Source organism: Polypterus senegalus, chromosome 16, assembly GCF_016835505.1.
Source record: "Polypterus senegalus isolate Bchr_013 chromosome 16, ASM1683550v1, whole genome shotgun sequence".
Taxonomy (NCBI): Eukaryota; Metazoa; Chordata; class Cladistia; order Polypteriformes; family Polypteridae; genus Polypterus; species Polypterus senegalus.
Window position 1 is genome coordinate 91,771,471 of NC_053169.1, and position 27,793 is coordinate 91,799,263.

Genomic DNA, 27,793 nt, shown 5'->3' on the forward strand with positions numbered 1-27,793 from the left:
ACCAGAAGAATGTGGTTTGCTGTTTATGACTACTCCTTTGCTTTGAGTGGATGTTCAAAACATGGTCTTTCTAGATAGCTGATAACTGTTGCACTCAATAATCCAAAAACCACATAGTGCATAGCAAATTAATGAAAAAAGAAGGATGGTCAACAGTGGGCTCCCAGAAACTGATTTATTTAAAACACAGAAACAATGCAATTCAAGTTCCTCCAATATCACTTTTATTTTAGTTAGTTTTTCAAATATGCAGTTTTAATTTCAGCATGCTTTTCATTTTTAACTCAGTTGTTAATAACTAATCAATAATCTCGATCAGCCACCTTTTCAACAAACAAAGGTCATACCTGCTACCTGCAGATAACGCATCACACCCCTATATCTTCTGTGCATACATGTCTAACCACTCATGCATCGAACTGAATTTCTCACAAAACCTTAACTGCACATACAGCAAGGCTATACACCCACCGGTTTTATACCATCTGCCCCTTCACCTCCAACTATCATGTTGATCTTCCCTTCATTTACCTTGGTCTTATACTTCCAAACTAGATTACAATTTCATTATCTTCTATTTCAATTCTGCTTTTCTGCTTGCCATCAATACATGGACATTATAATACAAGGGCTCCCAAGGCAATCTTTCATGTACTTATCTGTTCATCACCTCTATTACTATTAAGAACAGAACAGATAAGTGGTGCAGCTCCACCTTCAACTTAAACCTTTAATTAGTCCTTCACCTGTCCAGTCTAATGTTTGTCATTTCTCATACACCGACATTTCTTCAGACACTAACCATTTACCCACACCTACAGTATCTTTCACAATACCAACTTTACAGCATCTTGTCAAAGTCACTGCAACTAAAGGAGATTGATGTCAGAAAGGGCATCTGGCTTCAAAAATGTCTGCTCCAATACTATTTGATAATGAAATATAAGCCAGGAATAAAAATCATGATTAATATACTAGTAATTAATATATTTATCGGGTAGTAATATTACCACTATTATGTGCTCTACAAACCGAATTATGTTTACATACATCTACAGTAAATGTATACAAGTCATGTATACTTGTGACTGAAATGTTGTTTTTGTGTTCAGGTTGGTGTGCAGTGACATTTAAAAAGTGACTGTTCTAACAATCGTTCAGCAAGATTGTTCAGTATATGACTGTAGAGTTTGGTCAAGAAAACATTTATTAATGTGGCAGCTGGTCATAGAGGTATAGAAAGAATCAGCAGCAACATTGACTTCTGTCTTCTCAACTATTTGAAGGACCACTTAACAAGACTATTTAAAGTAAAACCAAGTTTTACCAAGTTACAATATTTCGGAAGTATGATTAGAAACCTTACTTTGCATTAGTCATTGTTGATCATGCAAATTACTTATACAACTAATATTAAGTAAGAACACATACATTTTTGCATTTCATCAAATTGCATAGCCTCTAATCAACTGTTTAGTTCATTGCTACTTAGTAAACTCCTCATTGCCATGTCCAGTGCAGTCCAAGAAACTACATCTTAGCCAACTCCAAGAAAGGAAATGTCTGTCTATGTTGCGGACTCCAGCAAGGTAAAGCTGTAACAATTTAAACTGCTGTAAATCACATTATTTGCATATTAATATGGTAGTTGGAAAAACAGTTCCAAACCCAATCCACACATTTTCAGCTAAAACTTCACTGTTAGCCAACTGTGTTTTATAAAATCACCAGGTCTTTCTAACACTTAATACATTAAGTCAAAACAAAGTTACAATACACATGTTTAAAATACCTGGCTAAACAGGAGTTTATATTGATAATGATGTACCGTGAAAGTTTTTTCCACACAAATATATGAAGATGTATATTCAAATGTCTGTTATGAACAATATTAACATATCATTAAATCCATTCAGAACAACAGATTCAAATACAAAAGTTATTTACAACTTGGCAAACTATAAATGTACATTTTTACACATACATTTTACATAGATCCCCCTCTAACTTTGCATGGTTGTCACTTTTTCTACAGCACTGAAACTAAAGAGGATCTAATAATTTAGTCTGCACATTACACAGAGGGGATCCCAGACATCACATTTACTTAAACTAAATTTGACACAGACAGTACACATGCTGGATTTTTCCCTATAGCTCTTTACTCCATCTTGTGGACTGTTAACATATGACAATGCTTCAAGGTTTTTGTGATGCTATGCTGCAAACAAATATAGTGAAGTGAAATCTTCTATACAGGTACTCCTCTAATAAATCAACAAATCCAAAAAGGGGGGCTTCTTATTCTGTAACTCTTCTCCAGACCTCTTTTAGTAACACTGTGCCTTATGAGACCAAAACTCCATGCTGTTCTAGATCAGAAAACCACATAAAAGGATATACCTTCAACGTCAACTATGAAAGGGTGATGGAACCTGTAAGACCCTCATCTTCTCAAAAAAAAGTTTCTTAATAATTACCAAATTGCAGGCTACTGAATCAAAATTATAATAGGTATGATCATACACATTTATGTTTTTCTTTCAATAAATTGGTAAAATATGACCTCCTGTATAAATGTATGCTGACTATCCTTTATTAGCACTTTGATAGCGTGCTGCTTTTTTTATTTCTCATGCACGTTAAAATAAATAGTGCATGTAATTTCTAGAGATACAAAATGTTGTTTAGTGTCTGCCCTTGGATTTGTAAATATGATTTCAACATTAATTACTGCATTTTGAGAACTTTAGAACAGTATACGCAGCCTAGGTGATTTGTCTTAAAGATCATAAAAAAAGCAATCAAATCCTATAGTATGGATTTTTCAAAAAATTACTAATTACAAACATGTATGCAGTATAAAAATAAATGTAAAAAAAGTGAGTCTTCATTACACCCCAATTCAAAGTTATTTAAACATACAAAATCAGATTCTGTATAATCTGAGAAGAAACAGTAACAATGTTATCTTCTTATTTGTCATAACATATTGCATTTATTGGCTAACAGACAAATACTGTGGAATTATTATTAAAGGGAGAAACTCATAATAATGTGTATGTAACACTCAATACGCTGTTTTAAAGTAGCATAATTTAACATTCTGAAATCAATTTAATCTGATGCAGAGCCACGGGGAACCAGGGCTTAGCCTAGAGCACTGGGCTTAAGTCCAGAACCAAACCCAGAAGGGATGCCAGTCCATCACAGTAATATGTCATGATTACCAATATTCCAACTCTTAATTAATAATTCATAAGATTTTTACTCAGTACTACATTAACAACACTTACATTGTTAGCATGTTAAAGTTTTAAGCAAAGCATCTTGATACACAGATATAAAACACACAACACTGCTATGTCAAAGAAATGAAGCAAAGACACTGGCATGTGATGAATAAGTAAGAATCCATTCAATACCAATGAGCACTTTTATCTTTTTTATTTTTAAATTTAAAACAGAGTACCATAAAATTTAGTTTTGTTTTTAAAGGCTACATTTCCTGCTTCCTAGACTTTGGAGAATATTTCTTTAAGATCAGTGGATATTTAATGTACACTGTATATGCAATATGTTATTTCTATGTCTTGGGCTTATGCATTGGTTTGCATTATCTCCATATGGACATTTTTTGTTCTAGGTTGCTGCTTGAGAAAGGGAACTTCGCCTTAAGGATTATACATTCTATATAAAGTGGGGAACAAAACACATTGTATCTCTGATTAAATTAATATTTTCTTTAAAGCATTAATAAAAATAATACATTGTATTTATATAGCACCTTTCCCATGCTCAAGGCACTTCACAGAGTTTAAGAAAGAATGGCAGGGTATACAGTATATAGCATTGTACTAAAATGGTTCATTATTTTCTGCATTAATTCTTGATCATTTTGTTTAAAAAAAAACAAAAAACAAAAACAAAATGCAACACAATCTATGAAATATCCTTTGTATTTAATCTTATAAATGCAAGGTAATCTTGTGTTTTTCAGGTGTTTAATGACAACAAAAAAATTAAGATGTTTTATTGTCTCCTCACCTCCCCACTCCAAAGTTGACTTTTACTAGGGAAATCATTTTGCTTTTGTGTTTCTTTTTTTTTTTTTTTTACGAAAATTCCTTCTGAATGTGTATGTTTTTTGGTTTTGTTCAGATTATCTGTGTATTTTTTTTTTAGTTCTTCACCACATCATGTCTCATTAAAGTATTCAGATTTCAAGCTACACTTAACCTTGGGCATTGTGAACTGCTTCATTACTTTTGGACAGAGTTTAAATTATTTATTCAGGATTCGCTCTAAATTGTTGATCTATTCATTTGCAGTTAATATTTTGGCTGGTGTCCTCTGCACCTCTTGGAATTTGAAGTGTTTTCTGATCAGATAATTCAAATAATATATTTTGTGCTCTTGCTTCTGTAAATTAGTGTTTGGTTTCAATATGTTAATTCTGCATTTTTAAAACATGAAACACATCTGCTTCTCTTCATTACTCCAACTTGTTTCTTACATTGTAGTAGATAAACTAGAAATTGGCAGATACTTTGGTTACTGCCTACATAATAAAACATAATAACTAATCAAACACACACGCACACACACACATCCCCACCAGGATTTTTTTTTTTTTGCACATAAAGATTAATTAATGTTATAAGATCTCATTCATTTCGAAACCTAGAATGTAGAGAAAGTAATGTTGCAACCTCAACCATATATCATAATTATTTTTACTCGCTTGTATTTGACTATCATTGAAAAATGAATGAAGGATGAGCAACTTTTTTTTACTAGGCTGCTGCCTGCTTTGTTGCTTGTATCATCCTAACCAAGATAATTATGTCTAATAAATGGTAGGGTGTGGTAATATTGAATTTTACCTCAGTAGTGTTGAAACTGTGCAGCAAAGGTGGTGGCTAACAGAGAGAGGGAGTTCAGCAGGCAACACCAGGAAGTGCTCTGCTTGAAGACTTTAGAAGAGGTCTCTGCATGGCTGACTAACAGAGTTCTCCAATTAGCTCATGATGCAAGTGTCAGGTTCACGAATAACCACTGATAGTTCTCCACATTACAAATCTTCAAACGGAGATGCTTTGTGGTGCGAGTCTGTGGTAATTCACCTAGCGATGAGGATATGACTTGCACTGTGGAAAGTGGAGTGTAGTGGTAACGCTGTGCAGAAAAGGTGGCGGCTGAGAGAGAGAGAAAGAGTTCAGCTGATGTCACCAGGAGGCACTCCACTCACAGTGTTCTTAAGCATTCTCTGTAAGGCAAACTGATAGATTTCTCTCCTTAGCTCATGCTGTAAGGAGGCTGCTCCTGAGCCAGATATTGTGGGTTTGCTACTGACACTTTGACAGTTCACGACAGTATGAATCTTCAAACTGTGATGCTTCTGTACTAACAGTTCTCCACAGTGGAGGTTTTCAAACCGAGATGCTTCATTATGCAAGTCCTCAGCAGTACAACCTATAGTAACTCAACCTTGGGAAATCTTTCTGATAATAATTGTGTCTTATTTATCCAAAGATACTAATGATCACTAGGTTACTTAAATATATGTCTCTCTGGTTCTCCTCAGGAATTTCCTTTCCCAATGGTTTATTTTGAGATTTGTCTGTACTTTTATTCCCCTGGTTTGGAGGTATACAGTAGATTACAACAAGTCAGAGTGCAGTTTACCACTTTAGAAGACATCATACAAGGCAATGTATGGTCAATGTGAACAACAACCTCAGATGAATCAGTTTCAAATTGAATTCCTCTGCCTCAAATCTTTATACCTTCAAAGTTTTTAAATGGTACCGTTTACTTTACCTTTTTAAAAATCTGCTATGAACAATCTCTCATGGAAACACTTGTAATTTCAGGAAAACAGTATCTAATGCTACTAAGTTTGTGGCTATTACAGCTAAATCATCAAGGTGCGTTATATATTAGACCGGACAGGATTCCTAGACATTTTTCAAATGGCTATGACAGATGACATTGCCATTTACTGTACATTACTATGCAAAAACAGAAACATACAGCATTTCTAGTGGTCATATGTTAAACATCTTTTGTTGAATGTGTAATATCATCACATTTTTATAGTTTGCAGTGTAATAAAAAAAAGTTAAACCAGTCATCAATAAACTATTTTTCAAAACAAATACTTTTTATTATAGCTTATAATGAAACTCTACTAATTGGTATTTAATTCTGCAAGTCTTAATATACCCTAAATACTCATAACTAATTAAAAGAAAAGGTGAATTTAGAAAACCGATGGATAGAGAGAAAGAACAGACAACAAATCAATTAAATAATTATTAAATCCACAAATTAATAAACAAATTCAAAAATCTTAGTGAAGTTACATCCGGTTACCAACCAGAACAAAACATTTCATAGAAAAGTATGTAATGTTCTAATATTTAAGGAACTTCATACTTATCAGTCATTAACAACCCAGGATGGATGCACATATAAAAATATATAAAGCAGTCTTCTTCTGCTGTAGCTCCCATTCACTTTGACAACAAACTTTGGAAAAAATGCAAGGCCTTATCCAATGACCCTAAGTGGACTTGAATTACAATGATTTTATTTTCCTTCACTCCCTTCCCATATTTTATTTTCAAAACGAGACAAAAAAATAATGATACATTTTCTGGAATGTTACTGCCAAGAGTCTGGGGATTTAATAAACAGATTGAGATGAAATCATTATTAGAATGTGTGCTGTCCCTGCATAACATTTTCTGTCACAGATAAATTCTATGGCTATGGCAGATGTAACTCAAAATGTTGTTTTATTTATTTAATTATTTTTTGGTGGGTTAATAAATTAATGAATTAATTAATTTATTTATTCAGCACTAGCTATTGCCGTTTTAAATGAGCAGTTTAAGGCGGCATTTTTCAAGTGGGTGTTAAACAGCATGTAGTGCTAAAATCTGAAAAGTACAATGTCTGCTGTTAAAAGTAGCTTTTAACAAGTACTGAGATACAGTTACACATACACATGGTAGAATCAAAATGTACCGTGGTGGACAAATCTGTTTGGTGTTGCATACAGAGGTTCAATGATTTTGCTCATATGCTATTAGTTAGTTTAGAAAGCACAGTTTCAACAAAAAGTGCAATGTTTCAGCTACTAAGAGACATTTTTGTAATGTGACTAAAAATGTTTTGACCCCATATATGAAAGAGTTAATTAAGAATGGATTTTATTTTAGTTTAAATAATTAAATACTGATAAAACATGCCTACAGTATGTGCAAATTATTAAAGGATTTTACAATAAAAGAACAAGTATAATGTGTTATCATACAAATAAAAAAACATAACAGATCATAAACATATAACAAAAATGAAAATAATTTTTCTATATGAAAAATGTGAAAACAAGCAGCAAACCGAAACAACTGCCTAATTCATGCTCCTGTGCATCAGTAACAGATCTTTGGGCAGTAAAAAATGTTTTAAAAAAATATTTAAAGAGGACCCCCATGACCCTGTGTTAGGATATAGTGGGTTGAATAATGGATGGTTCTATATTCATATGTAACGGGATCACAGAATTAGTCAAGTAAGAAGAATTATATTATTGGTAAAATTTTCAAAGGAATGGCTAACAAAGATTGTACTTCATGGACTGTCTGCCTTCAAAGTAATACTCACTTATGTAAGGCCCATTTCAGTTTTGGAGAGTCTGATTTTTGCATAAGTTAAGCATAGGTAAGAAAAAAAAATAAGAAGGGCTTTTTTTTTACAAATTTGATGTATGACAGCTTGTAGTAACAAAAATTATATTCATTCATCTACTTTTTGTTTCCAAAACTCCTGCTGTGTTATTCTTACATATAATGTAATTGGATTGCTTCTCAACCTTCTGTTTAAGTAGAAGGTGGAGTCCCCCACAAGGCAAAGTCAAGAGTCCAGACTAGGAACTGCTTCGTGGCCTTCAGACCTGGTCTGACCAAGTCAGCAAGTCAAACACTTTTCTTCAACAACAAGTAAAGGTTTAAGATTCTGATGACAGTGAGAGAAGACAAAAAAATGTCAGGTGTTGGCTCATATATGGTTGGAAAAAAAGTGGACAGAAAAAAAAAAGGATGAGTATGGCAAATGATAATGTGAACTGAATGGAATGAAAACTACAGTAATAAAATCACTTTGAATTTACAAGGGGCAAGAGAAGAGTGAATATAATTAGTGTTAACCCACATGTAAGTTATAGAAGTCATTTTTGAGAAAGCAGAACAAGTATTGGAGGTTAATTTTCTAACCTGCAGCTGTAGTCTCTCTAACTCACGAAGAATAAAGAAATTGCTTTTAATTTAAATTGGTGTTTGTTTTCCCGTTGTTATCGACTTCAGCGTCCACACTGTCTAAGGTCAACTAAAAAGAATACTATAAAAGGTTTAACTTGGTAAAAAAAATATAAGTGAAATGTACAGCCTAAAAAAAGTGTAATTTTTCTTTCCAAAAATGTTGACACATTTTGATGAAATTTCTTTACAAAGACAGCAAAAGAACGAGGCTACTAAGAAAAATACTACAAAACAAATTGGACCATTTCATTGTAGGCTCATTTCATTTGTTAGTAAAACAAATAATTGAAAGCACCGAGGTGAATATTAGAAAAAGTATGAAAAAGTAAATTAAAACATACATTTCAAACTGAAGAGCAAACTGTTCCAAATCCCAGTAACAAAGAAAACGGTACCAGACCAAAACTATTGGACATGACCAAAGAAGACAACAAGTACACCATGAATTAAGCAAGGAGCAATTAATCCAGATATATTCTGGAGAGAGAAAGGAATATGATTTCTTAAGTTTCTCAAGTTTGGTGAAACCAGTTGCTTTACAGCCTTTGTCGATTTTTGTAAAGCATTTGACTCAGTTGTAAGAAAGAAATAAAAGGTTACAGGATTTCAATGTAAAGATAACAGAAAATAGAAAAATTTTTACATTTCAGAAATACAGTGATCCCTCCTTTATCGCGGGGGTTGTGTTCCAGAACCCCCCGCGAAAGGTGAAAATCCGTAAAGTAAAAACCATATGTTCATATGGTTATTTTTATATATTTTAAGCCCTTATAAACTCTCCCACACTATTATAATCATTTCCCGCACAGTCATACAGCATAAACACTTTGTATTCTCTTAGATATTATGTAAGATTTGTTGAAATTATGTAAGCACACTGTTTATATACAGTAAAACCTAAATATTAATTTAAAGATATCAAGCGTCTCCGATATCACATATGTTACAGCCATTACGATAGACAGATCATTTTGAAGCCATAATGAAGGGTGTGACTATGCACAAAGATAAACACAAAAGAGCACAAAAGTTAACTCTTTACACAGCGAAACACGTTGATGCTGAGTGAGCGAGATGAAACTTCCTGGTTAACGCAGCTCAATCGAATTCAGTGCTCCATCACTGAGCCAATCAGCATACAGGAACTAAACTGTATGCTCTGATTGGGTAGCTTCTCAGCCATCCGCCAATAGCGTCCCTTGTATGAAATCAACTGTGCAAACCAACTGAGGAAGCATGTACCAGAAGTAAAAAGATCCATTGTCCACAGAAACCTGCAAAGCAGCGAAAAATCTGTGTTATATATTTACATATGCTTACATGATAGAGTGAAGCCGCGAAAGTCAAAGCGTGATATAGCGAGGGATTACTGTAGAATATGATCAATGAACATCCAAATAAGCTTGAGACACATTAGAATACTAAGTAGGGAATCTAGAAAATAATAAAAAAGTAAATTCTGGCTTTTAGATTTTGGTTTTATATGTGGGGGTAATTTGCGTAATTGGGTGATCCACTCCCTTTTTATCGATTATCTGTAGGATGTACTAGGAAATCAACACTACTGAGCACCTCATAGCCTTTTAACCAGATAAGGGTTCTTGCCTTCTCGCTGTTTGGTATACTACGAGTTTTTTTTTTATTCTTTTATTTAAAGATAACAGTGAGCAAGAAACGGGTGATAGAGTAACGACAACGAAAAACTGAATATACACATACTTCAGTACATCAGTTGTGTGAGGTGAACAATCAAACAGAAATACTAGGTCAACAGAGGGACATGTATTTTTATGAAGATTAAAAGTATGGATGTTTAAATACAACTGTACCATATCATTTGAAAATATAATTAAAGATATTCAGAAAAGTATAATATTTAACAATTATGGAATCAAAAAGATAATACAAATCATTTCTTCAGAGTGTTTATGGCTGTAAAGAACTAAGACAAGATGACAAGCCAAGGTAATACTGTGGGAGAAAAATAAAACAACATACGAAAGACAAAAATGATTCCAGGCTTTCTAAAAGCTCAAAACCAGAGTGTTTTTTTTCTGCCGGTCCCAAGCCTGGACAAATGGGGAGGAATACAATAAGAAGGGCATCCGGCAAAAAATTTTGCCAGATCAATATGACAACAATACAGATTTCTATACCAGATCGGTCAAAGACTGGGTTAACAACAGCCGCCACCACTACTGTTGGCTAATAAGGTGCGGGTAGAAATTAGGCTACTGCTGGATGAAGAAGAAAAAGAAGGGGGGAAGGCGTGTCCAGAGACAGGAGTAGAACAGGAAGGTAAAGAGAATGGAAGTGCGGGTAGAAGCTTTAAATGTTTGCAGTATTATTGGTAAAGGGAGAGAGTTAGCTGATATGATGGAGAGAAGGAAGGTTGATATATTGTGCATGCAAGAGACCAGATGGAAGACAAGTAAGGCTAGGTGTATCGGAGGCAAGTTCTAATTATTCTACCATGGTGTGGATGGGAGAAATGGGGTAGGGGTTATCCTGAAGAAACAGTATGTCAAGAGTGTTCTGGTGAAGAGCGTAAAACAAATTGATGATTATGAACCTGGAAATTGAAGGTGTGATGATGAATGTCGTTAGTGTATATGCTCTGCAAGTTTGGTGTGCAATTGAGAAAGAAGATTTCTGGAGTGAGTTGGATGAAGTGATGGAGAGTGTACCCAAGGCAGAGAGAGTAGTGATTGAAGTGTATGTCAATGGCAATGTTGGTGAAGGACAAAAGGGATGAGGAGGTGATGAGTATGTATGGTGTCAATGAAGAAACTCAGATGATAGTGGATTTTGCGAAAATGATGGACTTGACTCTGGTGAATACGAACTTTAAGAAAAAGAGAGGTGGCGAAGGCTAAAGAAAAGGTGTATAATGAGTTGTATGAGAGGCTGGACATTAAGGAGGGAGAAAAGGACCTGTACCGATTGGCTAAACAGAGGGACTGAGCTGGGGAAGATGTGCAGCGTTAGGGTGATAAAGGTAACTGGTAGCTTATTGATATGCAGTAAATTTGTTAAACTTTTTTCACTTTTGTTTATCATTATTAGTTGATGGACGGCTACTAAATTATCTATTTATTACTATCTCTTTCAATTTATTACTATCTATTTATTCACCTTTATTTATTATCTATCTATTTAGAGTATGGTATAGTAATCTAGAAAATTGAACAGACATAAAGAAACACCTACTCTAAACCAGTAAATACACATTATTGTACTATCCTGAGTGAGAAAAAAGTAAAATTATAAGAAATGGATAACATCAACAGAAAAGCTTAAAGCAAGGCGGTAATAAAGATTAAATCAGTGGGTTAAAGAACAAGAGACTCAAATGTAAGAAGAAATAAAGGAATTAATGGATGTGCCAGAAAGATCAACAGGAACTGTAGAGAAAGCAGAACCACGACAAGGTGTAATCTTGTAAAGCATTTTGAGCTATATCGCTTATATGAAACTGTGCTAAAGAATTAAATGTTGTTGTTGTTGATTTAATTGAAAGTAGAATGCGGCAGAGCCAGTGTAGGACTGGAATGCTGAAAACAGTCAGTATTACAAAATATTACCAGACAAAAGTATTAGGATTTAAGTAAGAGGGATGTTCAAAATGTTTCCACACTTTTATATTTACTTTGGAAACAGTGAAGGTGGGAGGAGTAGTGATTGGGTATTAAAAAGTTGGTATGACGCTAGGAAAATTGCATCACCAACAAAGTTGACTATGTAGAAAAGTCATGTAATTTGTTGTTAAAATTCTTAAAAAACAGAAACTTTTTGAACGTCCATCATAGTATGTAAAGAAAAGGAAAAGAAAAGAATCCATATTACATGTTAGGATACACAGCAGACCACATCAGGCTTGTTGCCAATAACATATATCAGTAGTCATCAAATAGATTTGACCTGTGGACAAATTATCACAGAGCAAATATTCTTTTGGTCAGACCATACCATAATTAACACTGAATTTGGAGTTTTTGTGACTATTTTCTCCACTCATATTTCCTTTTATATATATTTTTTATATCCTGAAATTCCACCTAACGTGAGGCCACAATAGAGCATGTGATGTTTTGTTTACCTTATTGATTGGCAGCACCTGCGGCATCTTGTTAAGTGTAGCCATTTTCATCAAAGTCAAATGAATCCAATGTCTTCATTCCTCCATCAAGGTTAAGCAGTTGATTATGTGATCATTTGTAAATCACCAGATCCAATGCATAAGGCAAGTTAAAGTGATTACAAATGAGAGCTGACTGATCATGACCCTCACATCATTGTTCTCTCTAAGAGGATACACTATATACTGTATTTTTATTTCTCAAATAATTCAGATTGGGAAAAATATGGCAATTAAAAGCCTTTTACTGCACTGAAACAGCAACATGGTTTTACCTATATTGAGGGATTTTTAAATAATAAAAACAATATCTGCAATTCAAGCGCTGTAGAATCTAAGTATCAAACCTATAATTTATTAATCCCATTATGAATTCTCTTTTGCACCTTGCATGTCCTGTTAACCTTAATTGACCATCTGCTTCTTTCAAACTCTTTGCATGTGCCTGATTTTATTGATGGTTGATATTTACTAATTCTAAATAATTCTAATATAACTAAAAACAATGTGTTAGAGGAGGATGAGGTGGGGCAAGAGAAAACTTGCATGCAAGCAACCAATTAATATAAAGCCTTTGGATGGTGATGGATGACCAGCTGTCCTTCAATAAAACTGCAGTATATGATGCATTTAGCTGAACTGAACTCAGTCATGAAACATACCTTTTCTTCATTCTTTCGTGCATTTTTCCATGCTGAATACACTGCTCTTCCATTTCGTCTTTGTCCTTCTGGCATCTCCCAAGAGCCGCTTTAAGATTTTTGCTTTCCTGTGAAAGCTTATCAATTTCTAACCTAAATATTGTAATAAAAAGAATGAAAACCTTACTTAAAAAAAAAAAAAACCAAGCATTTCTCCATACAATAGAGATTTAGTGTTTGCTATGCCATTTAACACTAGAATTACCAGAGCCTACGAAAAAACTCGTAATTCCGTCCCACCTTAAACTGCTTCTTAAATCCCTTCACACCTCTCCGCCAGCGCCCTTTGTCTTCTAAATGTGCTGATAAAGAGAAGCCGGCTATTCCATCCCCCACCAATTTAGAACGTGCACGAACTTCTCTCAGCTCATGCCTTGATTGAGTATCTGGGAGTGAAGTGGAGTTTTAGAGTGAAATAATAGATCGTTGTTTGGAACACACGCATTTCATGTCTGTTCCGTTTCTACAGTAATCTGTGTCAACACATTGTTAAAACAGAAACTTTTTTTATATTCTAGTAGTAGATGACAAAATGTAGGCATAAACTATATAATGTATGAAGCCTGAAGTCCAAATAGCAAAGAAACATTTTCACAAGAATAACACAATTGCACTTTTATTCAAACATATAACTGCAGAAAGAAAAAGCCGCCTTAAAATGCGACATTGACATCAGTTTACTATAACTGACTCCGTGGTTCAATAGATACAGCGCCCGCTTGGGAATCAAGGGGTCACGGGTTCGATCCTGCGCTCCTCCCTTTGAGAATTAAACTGTTCTTAGTCTTACTGTTTTAGTATAAAAACATACATTTGATTTCAGTCTGTAACAGCCGGTGCAATTTATGATCTTTTTAAAGGTTAGCTTTTTTTTTTTTATTCACTTTTCACTCTCTCAATCGCGTTCAGAATCAATCCATACAACCCCATCTGACACGGCTGTTTTCACTAAAGACGCGCTATAGCTCTGCAGTGTACCACGATGCATACTAACGCCCCCGGTTCTGACACACAAACGCTGGCGAAGCTGCCTTCTTCATATCTCACCGTCACTTGCTTTTCGTTTTATTGAGTGTTCCTGCCAGTCCCCGCATGTTGCTGTATGCTTTTTCTTTTGCACCCCAGGACATGCAGAAGAAAGAATGGTAAAGACCAGTAACTTCGGCGCTATATGCAATCATCAGACACTCCCCATCTGCCCGTGTCGTTCAAACACAGGAACATATATTGGTGTAAAAGTATAACAAAAGTGCACTTTTATTCAAGTGCACTTTTTCCATCGCCTTTTCCTGTAAGAAGCAATGTACACACTTCTCTCTATGCTGTGGTTTCTATTACACACCTGAAAGAAAGACAATATATGTGAAAATATAATCGCACTAATGCAATATTATTTGAAAACGAACAGCGTCAGATCGGGTATGAATTTATGCAGGAACTGGAAATTCTCTGATGCGGGACCTTCCCCCAGGGAAGAAAGTACAGTGTCAGGTGCTCATTCAGTGTAATAGAAACCATAGCACAGAGAGGTGTGTACACGGCAACAAGTACACGTGTCGTAAATGTAGGAAGGACGGTCCTTGGGTGTGTGGGAACTGTTAATATTTGAATGTGATGATTTTATATAGCACGGAATGAAAATCTTCACTTCTTAGCATTGCACCATGCAAGATGTCGTATCAATCGCCTACTGTATCTTGCTTTCTTTTTTCTTCGGTTATACAGGTAGTTTTGAATAAAAGTGCACTTGTTTTGTTTGCGAAATGAAGTGTCTGCGTGCACTTTTCGTGGCATTACACGTGTATTTTTTGAGCATGCCCGTTTGAGCAGTATAAAAAGTATTGAAAAGTATAACAAAACAACGGGCAGATGGAGAGTGTCTGATGATTGCATATAGCGCCGAACTTACTGCTCTTTACTATTCTCTCCTCTGGAGTACAAAAGAAACAGAATACAGACGCGCTATAGCTCTGTGCTGTACCACGATGCATACTAACGCCTCCCCCAGTCCCCGCATGTTGCTGTATGCTGGATATGTTCATATGTATTGTCTCTTTCTTTCAGGTGTGTAATAGAAACCACAGCATAGAGAGAAGTGTGTACACTGCTTCTTACAGAAAAAGGCGATGGAAAAAGTGCACTTGAATAAAAGTGCACTTTTGTTATACTTTTACACCAATATATGTTCCTGTGTTTGAACGACACGGGCAGATGGGGAGTGTCTGATGATTGCATATAGCGCCGAAGTTGGTCTTTACCATTCTTTCTTCTGCATGTCCTGGGGTGCAAAAGAAAAAGCATACAGCAACATGCGGGGACTGGCAGGAACACTCAATAAAACTGAATAAAAAGAAAAGCAAGTGACGGTGAGATATGAAGAAGGCAGCTTCGCCAGCGTTTGTGTGTCAGAACCGGGGGGGGCGTTAGTATGCATCGATCTGACGCTGTTCGTTTTCAAATAATATTGCATTAGTGCGATTATATTTTCACATATATTGTCTTTCTTTCAGGTGTGTAATAGAAACCACAGCATAGAGAGAAGTGTGTACATTGCTTCTTACAGGAAAAGGCGATGGAAAAAGTGCACTTGAATAAAAGTGCAGTTTTGTTATACTTTTACACCAATATATGTTCCTGTGTTTGAACGACACGGGCAGATGGGGAGTGTCTGATGATTGCATATAGCGCCGAAGTTACTGGTCTTTACCATTCTTTCTTCTGCATGTCCTGGGGTGCAAAAGAAAAAGCATACAGCAACATGCGGGGACTGGCAGGAACACTCAATAAAACGAAAAGCAAGTGACGGTGAGATATGAAGAAGGCAGCTTCGCCAGCGTTTGTGTGTCAGAACCGGGGGGCGTTAGTATGCATCGTGGTACACTGCAGAGCTATAGCGCGTCTTTAGTGAAAACAGCCGTGTCAGATGGGGTTGTATGGATTGATTCTGAACGCGACTGAGAGAGTGAAAAGTGTTACAGACTGAAATCAAATGTATGTTTTTATACTAAAACAGTAAGACTAAGAACAGTTTACTTCTCAAAAGGGAGGAGCGCAGGATTGATTCCCAAGCGGGGGCTGTATCTATTGAACCACGGAGTCAGTTATAGTAAACTGGTGTCAATGTCGCATGTTAAGGCGGCTTTTTCTTTCTGCAGTTATATGTTTGAATAAAAGTGCAATTGTGTTATTCTTGTGAAAATGTTTCTTTGCTATTTGGACTTCAGGCTTCATACATTATATAGTTTATGCCTACATTTTGTCATCTACTACTAGAATATAAAAAAGTTTCTGTTTTAACAATGTGTTGACACAGATTACTGTAGAAACGGAACAGACATGAAATGCGTGTGTTCCAAACAACGATCTATTATTTCCACTCTAAAACTCCACTTCACTCCCAGATACTCAATCAAGGCATGAGCTGAGAGAAGTTCGTGCACGTTCTAAATTGGTGGGGGATGGAATAGCCGGCTGCTCCGAGCTTCTCTTTATCAGCACATTTAGAGAACAAAGGACGCTGGCGGAGAGGTGTGAAGGGATTTAAGAAGCAGTTTAAGGTGGGACGGAATTACGAGTTTTTTCGTAGGCTCTGGTAATTCTAGTGTTAAACCACATAACAAAGCACATTTTAAAGGAATTTAAAAATTAAGTTTGAAGCCTTCTATTGATGAGTTTGCATGAAGCTACCTTTGTTTGATATTTAAAATAAGCACTATTAATATTTAGTAAAACAAAGGGATATCAGAATAAAATTCTAAAACTTCATAAAGAAACTTTATAAAGAATATAGTTTAAAAAACACTGATAAGATCACACCACATTACATAAAGAAGAAAAAAAAAAGATGACAAGAATTACCTGAAACTAAATGAATTTAATAAAAAAAAAATAAAAATAAATGAAACACTGGACTGATTACTATGAAATAAGCATTGATAAAACCTCAAATATAAAATCAACTAATTTACCAATCAACATAGAAAATATATGTTTCCTCACTGCAAATATTGTACTATGTTTTCAGGGGCCATCCTATCAAGTAAAGCTGCTTTTAAACACAAATATCCTATTTCATAAGCTAGTAGTGTGGCTGAAACTCAGTCTACATAGCAGGCAGACAAGATTAACAGATGAGATACTGTAGATGTGTGATTTAAGCCACTTTGACCGTAGTATTAAAGTTGGTGCCAGACATGGTAGTTCCAGAATCTGAAGAACAGGTGCCCCGTTTGATTTTCAAAAAATAAAGTTTCTAGAATTTACAGAGAATGGTATGATAAAACAACAAAAAGCATCCAATAAGTAGCAGTTCTGTAGATGAGAATACCTTATTAATGAGGGTTTAATGGAGAATTGCCAGAGTCACTCAAGTTAATAGTAAGGCCACTCGAGTAACAACTCTTTACAAACTGTGGTGTGCAGAAGGGAATTTGTGAATGCACAATGTATCAGACAATAAAGTGGACAGACAGCAGAAGACTATGCCGTGTTCAACTACACTCACCTAAAGGATTATTAGGAACACCTGTTCAATTTCTCATTAATACAATTATCTAATCAACCAATCACATGGCAGTTGCTTTAATGCATTTAGGGGTGTGGTCCTGGTCAAGACAATCTCCTGAACTCCAAACTGAATGTCAGAATGGGAAAGAAAGGCGATTTAAGCAATTTGGAGCGTGGCATGGTTGTTGGTGCCAGACGGGCCGGTCTGAGTATTTCACAATCTGCTCAGTTACTGGGATTTTTACGCACAACCATTTTTAGGGTTTACAAAGAATGGTGTGAAAATGGAAAAACATCCAGTATGTGGCAGTCCTGTGGGCGAAAATGCCTTGTTGATGCTAGAGGTCAGAGGAGAATGGGCCGACTGATTCAAGCTGATAGAAGAGAAACTTTGACTGAAATAACCACTCGTTACAACCGAGGTATGCAGCAAAGCATTTGTGAAGCCACAACACGCACAACCTTGAGGTGAATGGGCTACAACAGCAGAAGACCCCACCGGGTACCACTCATCTCCACTACAAATAGGAAAAAGAGGCTACAATTTGCACAGGCTCACCAAAATTGGACAGTTGACGACTGGAAAAATGTTGCCTGGTCTGATGAGTCTCGATTTCTGTTGAGACATTCAAATGGTAGAGTCAGAATTTGGCGTAAACAGAATGAGAACATGGATCCATCATGCCTTGTTACCACTGTGCAGGCTGGTGGTGGTGGTGTAATGGTGTGGGGGATGTTTTCTTGGCACACTTTAGGCCCCTTAGTGCCAATTGGGCATCGTTTAAATGCCACGGGCTACCTGAGCATTGTTTCTGACCATGTCCATCCCTTCATGACTACCATGTACCCATCCTCTGATGGCTACTTCTAGCAGGATAATGCACCATGTCACAAAGCTCGAATCATTTCAAATTGGTTTCTTGAACATGACAATGAGTTCACTGTACTAAAATGGCCCCTACAGTCACCAGATCTCAACCCAATAGAGCATCTTTGGGATGTGGTGGAACGGGAGCTTCATGCCCTGGATGTGCATCCCACAAATCTCCATCAACTGCAAGATGCTATCCTATCAATATGGGCCAACATTTCTAAAGAATGCTTTCAGCACCTTGTTGAATCAATGCCACGTAGAATTAAGGCAGTTCTGAAGGCGAAAGGGGGTCTAACACCGTATTAGTATGGTGTTCCTAATAATCCTTTAGGTGAGTGTATAATCAGATTAGAAATGGAAGATGAAGCTATTCAGTGCAAGTGATCAATAAAGCCGTAGAACTGAAAAACAGAAAAATGTGGCCTACTCTGATGAACCTTGGTGTCTGCTGTGATTTGCAAATAGCAGAGACAGAACTTGGAGTAAACAACATTAATCCCTGGATCCAGTCTGTTTTTCCTCAATAATACAGGAAAGTAGTGGAACAAAAATGGTCTGGGAAATTTTCTTGGCCCCTCTTAATACAGAGTGCAGCAGAAATAACTCCCACATTTCAAAAAATCACTTTGGGGTCCCCAAAGCAGGTAGAGGGGTGCGGTCCGTTCTGTTAGGTACGGTACATAATAAAGTTTTCAGTCATCACCATGCCGTGGTCGGGTGAGCATCAAGGTTTTGTAGTGGAGGCTTTTTTCAAAAATGGCGAATCTGTAGCTGTGACGCAGAGGGTGTTTCGCACGCAGTTCGGTTTACGTGCTAATGAAAGTGTTCCAGACCGGAAAACAATTTTGCTGTGGGTTCAAAGAGCAAGGGCAACAGGATCTGCACTGAAGAGAAAACCACCCGGACGTCCTAAAAATGTGAGAACACCCGAAAACATTGCTGCAGTGAGGGCTTCGATTGAGCTGTCTCCAACACGTTCGGCACAAAAACATACCTCAGCTCTTCGGATTTCGGAATGAACTGTGAGGCAAATTTTGCATACTGACCTTCATTTACACCCATAGTAGATTATGATTGGTCAGGAATTGTCTCCAGCAGACTGGGGAGGACGTTTGGATTGCTGTAATGGGATTGTCGCAGCTGTGCCTCCCACTGGCATTCTGTGGAGTAGCAATGAAGCCCATTTCCACCTTTCTGGCACAGTGAACAAACAAAATTTTCGCTACTGGGCTGCTGAAAACCCTCGAGAACTCCATGCACGACCTCTACACAGCCCAAAAGTGACCGTTTGGTGTGCTGCGTCGTCTATAGGGTGTCATTGGGCCTTAATTTTTTGAAGAGGGTTAGTCACAGTTACGGTGAATTCCAATCAATACTGCAACATGTTGGAGAATTTTCTGCACCTGAAAATTGAAGAGTATGGGGAAGAACACAACCTAGAGGATTTCTGGTTCCAACAGGATGGAGCTATGGCCCATACAGCACGTTGTCCGCGCAAAATTTTGCAGGAGATGTTCCTGGGTTGAGTGGTCTCCTCACTCGAGGCAGTTCCGTGGACACCGAGCTCGCCTGATTTAAGTCCCTGTGACTTTTTTCTGTGGGGGTACCTCAAGGCCGAGGTTTTCAAACATCGTTCTCGGTCCTTGGACCAACTAAAGGAGGCTATTCAAGAAGAATTGGAAGGAATTTCACCTGACATGCTAATGAGAGTGATGGAAAACTTCCAAGAACGGCTCCAAATGTGTATCGGCCATCAAGGCCACCATTTGGACGATACAATTTTTAAAACTTAAAGTAAAAAAACTTTTTTATATCTACATTTGGGAAATAAAAAGTTTTTGGTGATACCTAGTAGCATTTTTTTTCAATCCCCCTTTGAAATGTGGGAGTTATTTCTGCCGCAACCTGTACCAATTGAGCATCATTAAAATGCCATTGTTGTTGATCACGAGCATTCATTTATTTCTGAAATTCTCCCCTTTTCAATGTACTGTGAAAATGTTAATGCACAATAACACATACAATCTCAAATTAGTTCCAAAAATATGACAGTAAGAGCTTTTACATGTGCTTCAATGACCTGATTATTCACAAAATCTTGATTTCTAAAATGTCATGTGAACTCTTATTCCAATTAGAGAAGCCTGGTTAACAGAGGTAGATTTCTCCAAGAATAATCCGATTACATGGCCATTTAAACCCTTAATCAGGTTACTGTTTAGGATATTGTAGTCTGTGCATTCCCATTGCACTCTACCAGCCTTCACATATATTTGCTTGGCACATGTTTTCAACAGCCATGGGTAAAAGAACCCACAAAATACATTTCCAGTGGAAAATGTTTGTGCAATCACATTATTCCTTTTCTTGGCTGAAATAATCTCAGTATTTTAGAGATTGCTAAATTTGTGTTGATGAGCTAAATGTACAATGCTAAATTCAGCGAAACAATCTCGAGAGCAGTAGGGCAAAATGTCAAAAGAAATGTGTGTTACGTAGCCCGATTACTTTTTAAAGTAACAAGTAACTTAATGCCAATACATATCTTAATGAAGTAAAAATATGTGAGTTATGATTCCAGCAGCACTGAGTGTATGTCTAAACGGTATATTGGTCCTTTGCAGGACTCAATCACATAACCAAGCAGAATAAAGTGTGCTGTGTGAAATCAGGTAACAGAAACCTATAAACAAAGCGTCGGTTTGACTAAACATATTTAAAAAAACACAAAAAAAAACTATCATAGGCTTCATTTTTATTTTCTGATTCATAGTGACCAATGATGACATTTACTTCTTCTTTGCAGTTCAATGACATTGGAGCATTTTGATAAAGGAGAAGATTACTTATGCATGTAAATGCGAATTAAGACACCAGGTTTCTGCCTTAACCAAGTTATTTGCCTTTGCCCAATTGTTTGTGTGTACGTAAATGCACTAAATGACATCACTTTGCGCCAGTGTACAGGGTGGTCAAGATCTAATTATGCCACTTTTAATGCAATGCAGGAAAATAATACAAGACAAAAGAATTGTTCAAAATATCTTGTAATAAATGAAAATGGACTTACATTGACTTAATTCACTGATTTTTCCATGTAATGCTCCACTTGTCTATGTAATTAACTTTTTTAAGTTTTAGCGTAATGAAAAATGCATAATTAGATCTGGACCACCCTATACTACACAGACCCTTACATCTCAGCACAATTTAGCACTTTGGAGTGAGGTGGACTGTAGCATTAATGAGTGACCAAAAATCTACAGAAACTGGTTGATGTTACTTAGTTAACTTTACCTACTGTACATTAGCACTGGCATACCTACCTAATGCAAAATTGTTCAGTATTTGCACTCAAAAGAGGCTTATTTAAAAAAAATCATAGACTCAATACAATATAAATAACTGGGAATTCTGCCATATACTGACTCCAGTGTGTCCAACACAGGTTGCATAGAAGGTGGTGCTGGGCTTCAACTTTGTGTACCTTGTTCCAAATTATCCAGCGGAGTGTGCAGTTCATTACACCAGCAACACCCCCTTGTATTAAGACTCTAAATTTATAACAACCTGAATGGTCATCATTAAGTTTGTGCATTTTGTTGACTTGTTTTTTATTTTATTACATGGAGCTGGCCTTAGTAGTACTCCAAACCTTTCTGTGGTGTTTGTCGTTTCTTTACAAGTGTTGCTGTTGATGATTTACACTTTGTTGCCAGTACCAGGCCAGTGAATTGCATGCATTTACTCACAGTACACTGGCACTTACCTGGCTGCTTTAAAGAGCATTGTATGCACATACGATTCTACCACTGACTGATAAATCAATTATGAGTGAAGGGCAGCAGGTGTGCGCCAAAGACTGCTCACATTGTATATGCAAAATTTAACAATTTGCATTTACAACTTATTTTGATTTAAATTAATTTTGTACGTGAAACCAACTTTTTTTTCACATTCTTTGATTTTTGATGTTTTACCAATCTACATGGCCCCTGTCCAATCTGCTTGCAAATCACGAATCAAAAAGATGTGCCGATAGTACAGTATTTCTATGGTTAGTCACTTTTTTGAAAGCGTTGTATGGAAATAAATTCTAAGCATCTTAATAACACAACTTTCTGTGTTAGATTCTTCGTGAAATAGTGGAAAGGCCAACTTTGTAAGAAACATTTATCAAAAACTTTGAATTTGCATAAATCTCTGTTTAACTTACTGTTTTAAAGAAATCCATCATTTTCTATATTGCTGTTTTTCAGTCAACTGATCGCTTGAGCAAAAGGCCTATGAGTAACAGGCATTCATGTAAAATTTCCAGTACTTGCCTGTTTTTTTCTGTTATACGTTCCAGTGTGGATTCAAGATTTTGACATTCTGTCTTCAGTTTTCCTATTAGTTCATTTTGAGATTTTAGCATAACTCCAAATTCTTGAACTGTAAAGAAAACAAAAAATTGCTTCAAAATCATGAAAAAAAAGAATTATCCTTGTGTACTTGACAGTAATTCATGGAATATGTACAAAGCCATTCAAAACTGGGCACATGCATTGCCTTATAGAAGTACTCGCCCCAATTCTTAAGTTTTACTAAATAGCAACTACTACACTGAAATTGTGTTCTCAGTGATATTTTTATTTAAAAACACTAAAAGTATAAATTAGCTTTTTGTAAGCAGACACTTTTTTAGATTAGTTAAGTTTCTTACCAAAAAAGAGAAGCTTGCAGTCAACTGTTTTTAATTTGTACAGCCACTTTTTGCAATAACAACATTAAAGTATTTGTGGTCCTTATCTTTCAGCTTTGCACACTGTTTAGGAGTGAAGTTGTCTCATTCTTCCAGGGAGATTTGCTCCAGGTGCTTATTTTAGTTGGATGACACTTATGCTCTGTGCTTTTCAAATTTTACTATAAATTCTTAGTCAGATTAAGATCAAGGCTTTGACTGGGCCATTGCAGGGCATTCACCTTTTTGCACAAGTGAGATTCTAAGGTTACTTTGGCCTGCTAATTTACTTACTTTACTTATAATAGTAAAAAAAAAAAAAAGAAAAAGGTTGAATATATTGTAGATTAAATTTCCTTTTTGTAAGTGACAGAAAAAAAATTAGGATGTGGTGGAATGGAAGATTCACAGCATAGATGTGCAGCTGACAAATCTGCATAACTGCTTAATGCTATCATGTCAATAAGGACCAAAATTCCTAAGAAATGTTTCCAGCACCACAAATTATGGCAGATCTGAAAGCAAAATGGGGTCCAACTCAGCACTAGCAAGGTATACGTAATAAAGTGGGCAAGGTAGCGAGTGTGTGTACATGTTATATGTTATACATATTTATTTATTTTTTTAATTCAAAAGAAAGTTCTTACAAACCTAAAATAATTCAGACTACCTTGAGCTGACATCATAATGATTACATTCTAATTCACTGAGCAAGGTTTTAACAAGAAAGTTGTACAGGCTTTACTGCTTTAAAAAGGAACACATCTTTTCCTGAAAACCCCATCATAAAATACATCTTCATAACCTAATTACAGTTAATTTAACAAAGCCACTTCACTTTAATGGAAGTCACAGTAGAGTCCATTGCATTGTATATAAAGCTGAACTTGATCAGCGTTGCAGTAAACAAGTTGGACCAGCTATTTGGAAGTCCCATGCTTTTCTGACATGCCAGAGACATGAAAGTTTGCTTGAATGGATGCTGTAAATCAACTGCATATGAGTGAATATCAGTATGATCTGCCATGATTCAGTACTCTTTCTAGGACTGGTTCTTTCCCCAAGGCTAATGGTTTCACAGTAGGGTCTGACTCTCATTATTAGAAAAAGAAAGGTTATGAAAATGGATGGAAATTTAGTGTTGCAGTTTTTAGGGAAATTAAAAAACTCCTCTAAGCTACAGCTGTAGATAGGAGTATTTTAAATTATGAATAGCACAGCAGTGATTTTTGAAGAACACATAACACCACCACTTCCAACTAAATTCAAGTAATATTCTAATTTTAAAAGTTCAATTTTCCTTCAGGCACTGTGATCTTTGCATGGTGGACGAGCTTATGTGCCTCAGTGATAATCACTGCCTTGGTTTCTGGGAAACTTCACCCATGGCATGTTGATCTAAAAAGAGGCACCAGACAAACATCAATACTAAAGTTTCACTTCTATCATGTTACTAAAGAAAATATATTAAAGCCTTGCCCAGAACAGGGACAAACAAATCCATTCCTAAAGCTAGGCCATGTGTTGGCAGAAAAGTTCTAGGTAACCCTCATAACGTCAATCAACATCTTAGCCTGAAGAAGCCAATCAAAAATGCCAGGCAGGCTAACCACTTGAAATGCGATAAGGTTAAAGGCATGGATTGGATAGACCTGAACATATGTACCAGTCTTTTGCAACTGCAATTAGGGAAGGATCTGGACCTCATGAAGGAGTTTAGAAGAAGAGATAACAGCCAAGTGGAATACACTAGGAGTTAATAATGATAGACAAGATAGACAAAATGCAGACGAGACAATTTTGACTTTTTTGTATATACACATGTTTAAATGACTTTGGTGTGTTCATCCTTTTTTTGAGGCAGTGGATATGTAATGCAAAACATATTGCTTACTGACCTTGTTGTCCTACTGAGACTCTTCAATGTGAACTCAGAAAATGATCAAAATACCTTGAGGGACTTGAATGGGAGGAAGGCCTGCATAATCTGAATCCAAGTGGTGAGCTGTTAATTGGATTTCTATGCCATATTAATGGGCTAACAATATCAAACACTACACTGCAACATATTGTAAAGTTGCTCATAAGTGTACTGGTGGCCAGAATGCTTTCAGCTCTTAAACCAGGTGGATACATCTCAGTGGAGGGAGAGTCAGCAGTGTTGGTTAAGTCTATTTCTCTGCAGAATACTCCGATTACAGAAGAATCACTCCCCTCAACCTCTCTGGACAGCCTATGTGGATTACTAGAATAGATGCTATAATGGCATAGCTTTTCAGGGCTGCAGATACATGCTATTTGGCCCTTGTATATATGAAGCAAAAATTGTGTTTACAAACCAAGTGTCTGCATACTTAGCATGAAGTCCAACACATTGAATACAAGGGTGGAATTCTGCCAACAGTGCATTTTACCTTCACTATTGCTTATGATTCATATTGACAGAAAATTAAGAAGCACTAAGGCTTGGAGACTATCCAGTTTAACAGCCTGAGAATAGAATATCTGCTGTTTGCAGATGATGATATCCTGTTGACCTCATCAAATGGTAATATCTAACGTTCACTAAAGCAGTTTGTTGTCAATTTTGATGCATTCTGGATGAAAATTACCACCTCATGCAGTGATTTTTTTCACTGATAGTTAAATGTGACAGCTGCCCCAAAGAGAGGAGTTCAAGTATTTCAGAATCTCCTTCAGTGGCAATTGTGAGTTTGGGCAAAGAAATGGTACAGCAACAACAGTTTTGCTAAAATTACCAGGATGAAAAAGACAAGCAGAAGCGAAGTCCTTATATGTATGCTTCTACATTCCCATCTTCATGGGAATGTAGAAGCATACAGTGATTGGGTAGTAATAAAAAAAATACATGGCAGGTATTGCTGTGCAGGTCTTTAGTGAGGAATGTGGCAATACAGAAGTAAATGATGGGCAAAAAACATTTAGGGTGCTTTAACCAGCGGTTTCAGGCCCTAGAAGCTTCTAGCCAGTACTGTACCAGGTATGGGACACTGGTAGAAGACCCAGGACACTCTGCAGGAGGGGGTCATATTGTGGATTTTAACTCTTGGCCAACCTAGGAGTATCTAATAGACAACCAAAATAATTATTACAATTAATCAAGAGGCAATATAAGGCAGCAATACAAAAAGCCTTACTAGGAGGTCTAAAAAGAGTATGCCTTGCTAAAACAATGATTCAGCCGAGTTAAATAGTGAGACTAAAGTGTTTTGTATAATTTGGTACACAGATAAATCACTAGTTTTAGTGTTTGAATGTTAACCAGATATTTACATTGCAAAATACACCACAAAATATACTTCTTAATAAGCTAGGGAAGAGGTACTAGGCCATTTACAATTTTATATGTCAAAAGGAGAAATTTTAAAATCAGTTCTAAAGTGAAGTCATTTATGAACAGAAGTTAACTGCCTGGTCATACTTCTTAGTTTAAATTAATCCCTTGCTATAATGTTTTAAATTAACTGTAGAAAGTAAGCAAACAATTTAAAAACATTATTATAATGTTTTATTGTAATCAGTTCTATAATAAAAGAAATCTGGAGGACCATGTGTTATTAAGAGGAGAAATGTAATGGCTGAAGATACAATTTGCCTTAAAAGAGATTGTGTTTTTCTTGACTTTAAAGGAAAATTATCACTAATTCACATTTTTACATTAATAGAGCACTTTATTAATAATGAAATTGAATATGTATTATATTGTTTAAATGATTAATATAGCCTGGTGTCAGAGACATATAAATAAAAGGTGTTTTTTTTTTTTTGCAGCCCTGTATATTCTTAAATTCTAAACCATTTGCACTTCCTAATTACTTCAGGTTTGACATATTTTAAACATTGAATGGCCTCAGACCGTCAGACAAAATGAAAATGAGAAAAATGAGTGAATACACAATACAGCTCTTAAATCATTACCTTCTTCATTCAAAGTAGCTGCCCTAAAACTTAAATACTTGGTCTACCACTTTTAGTATAAATAATCACAAATAAACACTTCCTGTAATTTGAGAGAAAATGTGGACAATTAGTCTTCACAGTACTACTTTCATTTAGACACAATGGTTGCTCTTCAACCGTGAACTGCTTGTTTCAGATTCTGCCACTGCGTTAAGTCAGGACTTTGACCAGGCTACTCCAAAACTCAAACCTTGCTTTTTCTGAGACATTATGTTGTAGACTTGCATTTGTCCTACTGCAGAACCTAATTACACTTCAGCTTCAGGCCACAGTCAGACTAGGCATTCTCATCTGAAGAAGTGCAGAGTTCATCATTCCCTCAATAATGAAAAGTTTTCCATGTCCAGAGACAGCAACACATCTCAACACCATCACATTACACCACATGTGCAGTATCATTGTAGATATGGCGGTCTTACCTTCAAAAGCTTTATGTCGCACATGCTGGGACTTGCAGCATTGAAAGTGTTCTACTTTTGACTGTGTGTTCATTGAAACATTACAATTACTGAAAACAGCTTTATAAATCTTGCTATAGGCTTA

General features: G+C 36.1%; 1 protein-coding gene across 4 annotated transcripts in view; it reads right to left on the reverse strand.

Annotated features, from left to right (window-relative positions):
* The window catches only part of sdccag8 (SHH signaling and ciliogenesis regulator sdccag8), a 186,361-nt gene that overhangs the window by 39,495 nt on the left and 119,073 nt on the right, over nt 1-27,793 (reverse strand). For all 4 annotated transcript variants that reach the window (XM_039738727.1, XM_039738726.1, XM_039738725.1 and 1 more), the window contains 2 exons: nt 22,872-22,980; nt 13,128-13,259 (listed from right to left, as the gene is read on the reverse strand). In XM_039738727.1, coding sequence (XP_039594661.1) covers nt 13,128-13,259; nt 22,872-22,980 — 241 coding nt within the window. The remainder of the gene's footprint in view (nt 1-13,127; nt 13,260-22,871; nt 22,981-27,793) is intronic.